The sequence below is a fragment of the Ruditapes philippinarum genome, unplaced genomic scaffold, assembly GCF_026571515.1.
Source record: "Ruditapes philippinarum isolate M1 unplaced genomic scaffold, ASM2657151v2 ctg1150_1_1_1_1, whole genome shotgun sequence".
NCBI lineage: Eukaryota > Metazoa > Mollusca > Bivalvia > Venerida > Veneridae > Ruditapes > Ruditapes philippinarum.
Window position 1 is genome coordinate 199,336 of NW_026860971.1, and position 10,063 is coordinate 209,398.

Below are 10,063 nucleotides of genomic sequence, written 5' to 3' on the forward strand. Positions count from 1 at the left end.
TGTTTCATTTGGTGGAAAGAAAATTACCTGTATACCTGCTAAGCCTAACTTACAAAACTCTTAACCTGATTGCGTTGTATTGTCTATATTAAAAATCATTCAATGACGATATTTTTTGTTGTAAGGCGAATGTTATAATTATGTGAAGAGAATATCAAAGCTACTGCAAACTTGAAGCCACTGATGAAGCAAGTAAGAAATCATGAAAAAGTGTGTGGTAATTCCTGCTACTGCATGCCTTTACTTGTACAACCTTAATGCTGACGACATGCTTCTCACATTGGCTTAAACAAGACAACTTGGTTTTAAATGTCAAAATGCGTGTTTCATATCTAAAGCATCAATAAGGCAGGTTGCAAAGGTTATTGGTTTGATAATAGTTCCTAGTATCCCTGCAGTTGACTATAGAAAATCGCATTATAAGCTATGATATTAAACTGATTAACATGCTCTTGGGGAACAATATCGGTAGTAGCCTTAGTTATTTTGGTTTGATTTCAATAATATGAATGAGAAATGAGTGAGGAAAAAGCTCACGCCCTCCTCCCTTTCAGTTTTTTAAGAATAGAAAATTTATTCTACATTGGTTACAAATGGAAAAAGGTGGCATGCACTACCGTATGATAGTTAGTTAAGCTCCTCCCTATATAAGTAATAAACAAATTGAAATTAAATTTCAATTTAACCATTTTATGTCTTGCTATGTTTTTATTATCAATTAAGTAGCTTTTGTGACAGGCAAAATCATTTTGTTATGCTATTTTTTGTTTTTGTTGCAGTTACATAATCAACTCCAGTAATAAAAAGAATAAAAATAGCCCAAACATATGATATTGACATTATTTTGTTTTAAAAAATCATAACAAGTGAAATTTGATTAAATTTTATTGTAGAGCTGATATACATAGTAAAATGAGCTTCAATTAGATTGTTTAACCAAAAAAAAAAACAAAAAAAACAACATACATATGTAAAGCACCTTGTTGCATGCATGGTATGCTGTGTCAATAAAGATAACAAGGTATTACAAAAAGGCATATTCAAGCCGTGTAGGTTTTGCATTGAATTACTAAAGATTTCGATTAAATTTGTCTTAGGTAATATCTACATGTAAGGTGTATGTAGCTTGCTTGTCATATACACGTAAATATACCAAAGTCAGCATACAATATGTGTATATCGTAAGCGGCGCGGTAGAGACACATCTGTATTATTTTAAAAACGGCTTTCAAAACGTAGGCGCTTCAAAATGTCTGATTACATTTTAAGATCGCATTGTTTAGAAAGAGAAGTTGGACAAACATCCGCAGAGGATAATCATGGTCAGTACCAAGACAGAAAATCGTTTTGCCAGCAAAATGTATGTGATCAACATAGTGATGAAACACAAAGTGTAATGCCTGAAAATGATGGTTCATCATACTTTGGGGAATTGGAAAAGATACTGTCTGCCCAAATACATATATTGAACATCGCAAGGAATAATGCTTTGCAGGTAAGTGATTTTGTAAGACAAATGTGATCTTATATGGCATTCCCATTAAAATTACGTAATACTATTAAGCTTATAATGATTTTGTGTTCCGTAGCAAGCAGTCCATTTAACCGCAAAGTGCATTGGTATAAATGATACAATCTTCACAAATACATAAAGATATCTGAATAAAGTATTTGAACAAATTTTCTGTACCTCTTTCCCTTACTTGTTCATTGTTTTGCCTTTTAAAGATTAATATATCCAAACAACCAGTTACATTCATTTAAGGCATTTTCAAGACGCAGAAAAAAAAACCCGAAAGCCAACATATTTTACTATTTATGACCATACAAATGTTCTTTTTAAATGTTAACTATCAATAACAGTTTAAATAATTACAAGCTTCATAGATTAATATCACGAAGCAATTTAAAACAGTGTTGAAATGTTGATTTATATTGTTTCCTCTCTTTTATTTTATTTTATTCTAAGTGATTAGTTTATTTACTTTAAATTATTTCGTTATCGTCGTGCCATTTGGTATTTGCATTCATAATTAATTAAATGTTTGGTTTTAATAAATATGGCTAAGCTTTTAATCTAAGTTTCAAATCGTTGGCATCATATGAGCCGCGAGATTAACGTATCGCGTTTGAAGTGAACATTTTATTTACTTTTTATGTTTCTTTTTTTATGTTCAAAATATGTAATAAAACAAGAGAGCTGCAAAATAAATAAATGATTGATCAACTAAAATAAAAACAAATAAACACCGACAATTAACGATGGGACGCATTTTTAAGCAGATTGCAGAAAATATAAGGTCTATGCATTTTATATGCTCATGACATATTTTTGAATACAAGATTATTTTTGCAGTCTGGAGAAAAAAGAAAACACACAATTCATCAGACATTTCTTAATTACACATAAATAAATAAATTGTCAATGTAATTATTATCTAGCTATAAATTTCCACATTGATTTTAATTAGTTTGTCTACATTATAGTGTAATTACGTACTGTCGCAAAAACAAATTTGAGTAAACTTATTATTTTCGGTTAATTTTTAGAATCAAACCTGCAAAGATACCTTAGAGAGCAGATTAAAAAATAAAAGAGAACATTTGAAAAATGATTAATTTATAGACATATTTAATGATAATTTCAAATTTCAAATTCATAAAACATATTATTATGTACTTTTATCTTTCAATTTTGATATTTTAGATTTCTTTAATGTTGTTTAGGTGTAACCTGACAAACCACTCTCAAAAATTTATTTATCGTTAACTTGAAATTAATTTTTATGACACAATGTATTTAAATATGCTTAAAAATCCAATTTAAACGAATATTACCTAAATTCTTATTATTTCTATTTTAATGAATTCATATTAAACTGAGTATCTTCTACCATATTGTACTATGTTATTTTAACAATTAAGTTATTGATAAACAGTTACCGGGAATTGCACTCATATATATTTGACGTTTAATAGCGTGATCTTAAAGTTCGTCACTTCTTTTGTGTTTAAGAACTATCTAAGTTTTAGTTAATAAAGTTTATAAATTATAAACAATTTATTATGTAACGCGTAAGACTGAATTGTATTATGATAGTATCGGTTCTCGACTTATTTTTTCCTACCCAGTCAGTTTAAAATAGCGGCCTTTTGACGAATTTTTGTTGGATAGAATAATAATTAAAAAAAAACAGCTGGATAAACATGTAGTCCTTAAACAGTGTTTATTGGCAGTTAAACACTGTTGGTTTTTTGTTTTTTGTTTTTTTCTTTGCGTATAGTGACAAAATCACGACCAATATTAGATTATATACTAAGTTTAAACAACGAGTTGGCCAAAAACAAATTAAGCAAGCCTCTTAGATTAACTGCATTGTATTAATGTTTCCCTTTGTACAATTTGACAGATATTTCTATTTTGATAAATTTAACCCTGAAGGATAAGCTTCTGTCTATCACAGGTATATCACTTGACTAGATTTCTGAATATGAGCCACGAGACCATTTATATTTACTTTTAAGTAATTGATTATAGTGAACGATTTTAGTCAGGTGATCGTGATTCACTTGCTTAAGCAGTCAAATTAACATACATTGGCTCAGGGATATTCATAATACAAAAATTTAAAATGCAATTTTATAACGATCTAACACCAGCTGTCGATAAAAACCGGAATATCTAGCACGATTTTAACCGTTTACGGCGGTAAAAAGGCTTTTCCGAGTTTTTCCAGAAAGCTAGAAATCCCTGTCTACGATGACAGCGGGTATTTGAATTTTTTTATTATTTTTCGGATATTTCATATTAATCATATGTTTGAAACAAAACTGAATTGTTTGTTGTATATTTATCCTATAGAAGCATTTAATTTAACAACTTCATTGATAACGTCAAAATGGCATCGTTCTTTGAATGAAAATAGTGCCTAAAAAGCATGCTAGAATGGTGTAAGTTTAAGAGAACGCGTTTTGTATTACGCAGTTGTGTAAAACACATTTGTCAAGCATTGGTGTAAAAATATTGATAATCCTCTTTATTTTTAATCACGAAACAAACTGCACAATTATTGTCTGCATTGTCATAACAGATTTTGATTCTACAAATGAAATAAATACATTGAAAAAAAAAACAACAACAACACATGCATACTTGTATGTTTAGTTTTATATGTATATCAAACAGGTAAGAGGATCATGTGGATTATCACAACGCCCTAATGATGTCCCTAGAGCGAAACCTGAGTTTCCAAGAGAAAATGCAAATCATCATTTCATGACTGGTATGTCCACAAGCGCTAGAATCAACAACTTTGAGCGCTGCAATATCATCAATGAGCCTAACAACAATATTCCAACGGAAATGAATTATGCTGAAACAACATTTCCTTTTGTAAGTCTTTGCGTTTACATTTTATCGCTGCATGGTGTTAATGGCAAATAATTAGGTCTATGACTCAGTGCATCATCATACCGAAACACGTAATGGACATCTAACCATTTGATTATATTTAAGTAAACATTACTGTATTGGTAAAAATTATTCAAATGTATACGACAAGATATTTAAACACTTTAGCACATTTGTACATTTTACAATAAAAACGTGAAAACTCTTTCCAGATGGAAGTATCGTCTTTTATTCCTGGACAGCAATGTGTTAACCGTACTGTTCAAGAACAAACGGAAAGAATTCAAACAGACATATCAACCTTTGACACAAAAGGGAGAAACGTTTGTCCTTTAAGTTTGACAATGATACCTTCTGAAGATGACACAGATCAAACTCATGTGTTCAGCGAAGTAACTGTGTTAAAAATATAACATCTGTTCGTTCAGCCATGTCGGTTCTATAGAAAATTAAAAATTTTAAAATTAAAAAATGTAAAAAAGTATTTATTATAACAATTTTAAAAAGTACTTTCTTTACCAAATGAATAATAATAATACCGCATTAATTTTTTTCAATAAGCCACATAAAATTAAAATAAATTATGCTCATAACCATTTTATATTTTTATAAACTATAAATAAACGTAGCTCTTTTAAAAAAATTTTTTTTTTTAGAAATTTTTGCCCAAGTTCCCCGTATCCCTTGCACACATGGTACAACCCCGCCTCCAAAAAAGGAAAACATTTTAAGCCACAAAGTTTTTCAAGTAAAAGGGAAAATTAGAAAAATATACAGAGAAGGGGACACATAACATAAAATATTTTAAACTTAGATTTGATTTTAAGTTTTTCTTTAAAAAATACCCACGTTTCTTTAATTCTTGATATTTTATTTAAACATTACAATTATTTTTCAGTTGAGAAGCGAAGAAGATCTTTTATTAACGACAGAATTGCTGAACTTCAAAGCCTTCTCCCAGAAGATGTCAATCGGTGAGCTAAATTGTTACATGCAATGTACATAAATTTTAAGCATGTATTATAATAAGCGTAATCTTTAAGTGAGTAATTTAGTAAGGCAATGCCTCAATCAAATAGGATACAACGTTCATTTAAAACATTTTTGGTACTGTTTCAAAAGATATCATTGTTACTTGACGTTGTACAACAACCAATCTCTGCTTAACATTTAGACGTTGGGCTGTTACATACAAACTAACCAATCTGAGTTTACACATTTCCGCCTCATTTAAATATAAACAGAACATTTATCGCAATCACATTCTTCCTTTGAACATTGATATTCACATTAAATGATAGGATGTTAATTTAAATTCAAATTAGCATAATCATCGCCGAACGAATTTCATGTAAGAATGACACATTTATATCTTTACTTTGACATTCACTTTGTCAATCAAGTCTTAAAACATATACTGTTTTTGACGGAAATATGTCTACCTAGTCCTTGGTATTACTTCGACTTCCATAAAAATGCACTTTTATATACTTTTTCTAGTAGTATCAAAATCACTTTTCATTGAAGAAATTTTGCATTTAATACTTTGGTTTTATCGACTAGCCTGTGTTTATAGTCAAACATAATTACTGAATATGTGTGTTTATTTTTCCGTGTTACCGAAACATGCCGAACGTTGAGGAAAACCTAAGGTTATTTATTTTTTGATCAGTCAATATCCCACAATATCGATGTTAATTCACTATAATAATAAATATACTTTTTAACATCAAAATAAAAAGCAAAGCACATTTTATGCTGTTAAGTAATACTCCAAACTAGCAACGGATTCATTGCCATCGTGTAAGAATAAGCAAATGTTGTCGCTTCTTCATTTGGAAATGTAAGATGAAAGTATTTAAAAAAGGATTGCAAGCTATTTCAGAGTATTATTGTCATAGAAATTTCAATTTTCCTGAGAAAATTCGAAATTTTCCGTTGTGTTTTTCAATATGATCAAAGAATTGCTCTTACACAAATATTGAAACAGTTATAGTTGAAAATTAAACAAAAGACATTTTAGCTATTAAACGGGTGGATAATATTTAAAAACATATTTAATAAAGTTGTCCTTGAAAAGCGTTTAGTAAGAAAATTCCTTTTATATAGAACATATATTTCTTTTCTGTTTATTTGTAACTTTTCAGAGCAACATGCACAAACAAAGGTTCTATTTTAAAAGAATCTGTCGACTACATTAGAAAGCTACAAACAGACCTTAATCTGACAAAGAAATTACAAGAAAAAATCATCGAAATTGATCTCGAGAGCAAGCAACTTGCTGCACGTTTGGAGGTACGAGTTTTAGGATATATCATCCTCAACTTTGATGTACGAAAATATAGATAATTGCTAAGCATTTCTAAGTACACACAGAGAATATATGTTACGCTATGGGTAAATTAAATATCAAAACATAGTGTTATTTACTGAATATAATGGACCAAATTAACTTGACCAGTAATAGGAAATGCAGCTTTTCAGTTATAGTAAGTGCATTCGCATATTTAAATTGGACAAAATCAGTAAGTTTTTTCATTACGAAAAAATAAATATTACATAAATATGTTTCACAAAGCTAAGCATAGTATTTCTTATATGAAAATAACTAATATGAACAATGTGAATCATTTAAACATTTACGCTGTACTGATAATTTCAATGTTTGGAATATTTAATTTGAACGATTGTTTTAATTCTTAGATTGAATTTAAAGAACAATTTGGATGTAAAATACTTTATCGCTACAGGAAACATTGTTTATTGCATTTTAATACATTTAAAATATAATGGGAAGTTTAGATTTACTTCACGCAAGTCATAAACAAAGTTTATATCTATGTGGTTTTAATTCTTGTAGAAAAATATCTATAATAATTTGATACTTTATGGCATGTTTGCAACTGCAATATTTATACGTATATATAGCTTTCTGAAATCAAAGAAAACGTATACTTAAACTTGTTTCGTAATTTAATACATAACAAAACAAAAATGTGACTCTGTACACTTGATGCTTTAAATAATACCAATGTATTGATGAGTTACTGTTTTCTAAACTTTTTTAATCAGCTAATTAAAGATTCCCTTTAGACATAACAATATATATTGTAATAGATGCTAGAGATGCGGTCTGCACCAAATGCTGAAAAGGCTAATATTGAAAACAATAACTCAACCGAGATGCAACCAATGGGAGAGACGAGTGAATTGAGATATGATACGGTATTGAATGATCCTTTACAGAAGAAGGTGATTCCACCTTTGTCACAAACGATGGCATTGGATGATGTTTGGGATACACTTGCTTCAGCGTTTCAAGATGACTGTATGAAGTCATAATTAATTCCAGTAATTCAAAAATAACAATGAAATAAAATAGCTATGTTTTTACATACCTGACTACAATGTTGAAATAAAATGGATGAAAAAAATGTAATTTATGTTCCTTTCATTTTATAATACGAATAGTACTATTGAAATACTCTGCCTCCTGTAGTATACAAAGAAATAATATGAAACCTGAAAAAGGAAAAATTCAAAAAGTTTGTTTGTATATTTCCTTCAGATGCACAAAATACTCGCTATATGATTTAAACCGTACCTAAAATAGCAGAATAATATTTTGTTCCTTTACTTGAATTCTGTTTTCAAACAGCATTTATGTGTGTAAAATTGCAGATATATTAAGTTACAAATCTTTCAAGAATCGACTATGAGGTTATAAAAACAACAATAATTTACCTTTTATAATAAAAATACAAATTCATAAGATATAGCTATATACCAATTCAGTTGTCCCTTTGAATATATGTAAACAAGTATAAATACCATGATAATTGACAAAATTTACTTTCGTATTCATTTTTGTCTAGCCACCTTTATTACACTACTTTTACCGGAGCAGATACCGTCTATCCCTGTCTGTCAGCGGCTTAAGCAGTATTTGACACTTTAATATAATAATGCGAAGACAAAAAATAATTTATTATGTGCACATTTATTTAAACAGCGTAATTACGGACCCTTTTCAGGTTTTCAATGAATAAAGATGGTCCCTTTTAAAAGAATACACCTTCTAAATATTGAAAATGAAACTCATTTTGACATACATTGTTTCATATCATTGTACAAACATAAAAGCTGTTTATAATTACATATACAACATATGCTCAAATTTGAAAGCATAAACATAACAAATAATGAAAGGTAAGATTGTGTTTTGTACATGTTATTTATAACTAAGATTCACACATAATGCCTCATTTGAGAAGTATAAATATTTTTAAAAGAAAGGACTGACATATTTGGCTTAATTAATCCATTTCTACGATCTTTCATTATTTCGCATTAACCAACGACTTAATAACGTCTCCCAATCCCCTAGAGAGGCATCTAACCAATAACGAGCAAAACAGGTATTGATGATTCCGAATATCGTTCTTTCTAGTTTAAGTACAAATCGAAATGAAAGCAAGAAATTATGTAGATATTACAATTAATATTTAATAGATTCATATTCCAAACGTGCAGATATTAAACACCACCATAGGGTATATTACATTTCTTTTGCGGAGCATCACGTTTAAGTAAGAGCCTAAAATGTGTATAACAGAAGTTGAAACGTTTCCGATATTAGATCAATAGTGTTCGAAATGTACAGTAGTGCCGAAAATTTAACAACACACGCACATACATGTTTATGTCTCTCAATAAATGCCTCTCTTAACGACTATAATTGGTTTACACAATGTATATAATCATCGCAAATTTAACTGCAAGCAGTATCTACAACCAATATTGCCTTTTCAACAATAGGCATGAAACAGTCACTTTATGCTTTCTAAAAACACTTCTTTCTGGTATATTGTGGCATATTTTAATAAACAACTTTATGATTTTATTACTTTAAATAAAATTTTAACAGTTATTTTTTGTACTAATTACAACAGTCATTGCCAAATTATACCGTGGCAAATATACAGTTGATAAAACGAGAAGATAGAACTTGTATGATACTTGAAATAAACATGATTTCGTGTGTATCACAACATAACGAATGCATTAAACAATTATTATTGACGGCCATACATGTGTATTTACTAAATGCATCGGTACTGTGAATCATTTGAAAAAGAAAAATTCACCAAAGTGATCAGCTCCCAACTGTAAGAGGTTATTTTTAGCACTTACTAATATACCAACTATTTTGACACTTAAAGTACAGTAAATGTACATTTACATACAATCGTGCACTCATATTTAACGCACACGCGTTTCAAAAAGCATTTTTGACAGCCGAAATACTTCTTTGTACAGATCGCAAGCAATTTGAAAAATAAGTAACACTTAACAAACAATTTACACAATCTCTGCCCCAAATGTTTTATATAAATTAGCAAATGTCGACAATTTTATTTTTGCAATATGTTTTATCTTCTCACATATGTGTTGGGGTTAATTTCTTTTATTCTGGAAGTCCGGTTTTAGCACAGAATGTATTATATCAAATAATTTATCGGTGAAAGTTAAGATACCATATTGATTAAATAGGCAATACTTTCATAGTTATAATTCTACTAAGTTACAAATTGTGTTTATGTAGAAATTCACATTAAATATGGTCAAAACGTACAGCAAAATCATAGATCA

The 10,063-nt window shown here is 29.2% G+C and overlaps 2 protein-coding genes across 2 annotated transcripts; both read left to right on the forward strand.

Annotated features, from left to right (window-relative positions):
- The first annotated feature begins 1,138 nt into the window (after positions 1-1,138).
- On the forward strand, positions 1,139-4,498 carry LOC132714071 (uncharacterized). Its single transcript, XM_060696804.1, has 2 exons — positions 1,139-1,495; positions 4,187-4,498. Exons 1-2 carry the CDS (start codon positions 1,250-1,252, stop codon positions 4,442-4,444), a joined length of 504 nt encoding a protein of 167 aa, XP_060552787.1. The 5' UTR covers positions 1,139-1,249; the 3' UTR covers positions 4,445-4,498.
- A 273-nt stretch (positions 4,499-4,771) lies between these two features.
- LOC132714074 (transcription factor E3-like) lies at positions 4,772-7,844 on the forward strand. The gene is made up of 4 exons (XM_060696807.1): positions 4,772-4,803; positions 5,239-5,385; positions 6,559-6,706; positions 7,529-7,844. The coding sequence occupies exons 1-4, from the start codon at positions 4,772-4,774 to the stop codon at positions 7,751-7,753; spliced, it is 552 nt and encodes a 183-aa protein (XP_060552790.1). The 3' UTR covers positions 7,754-7,844.
- The last annotated feature ends 2,219 nt before the right edge of the window (positions 7,845-10,063 follow it).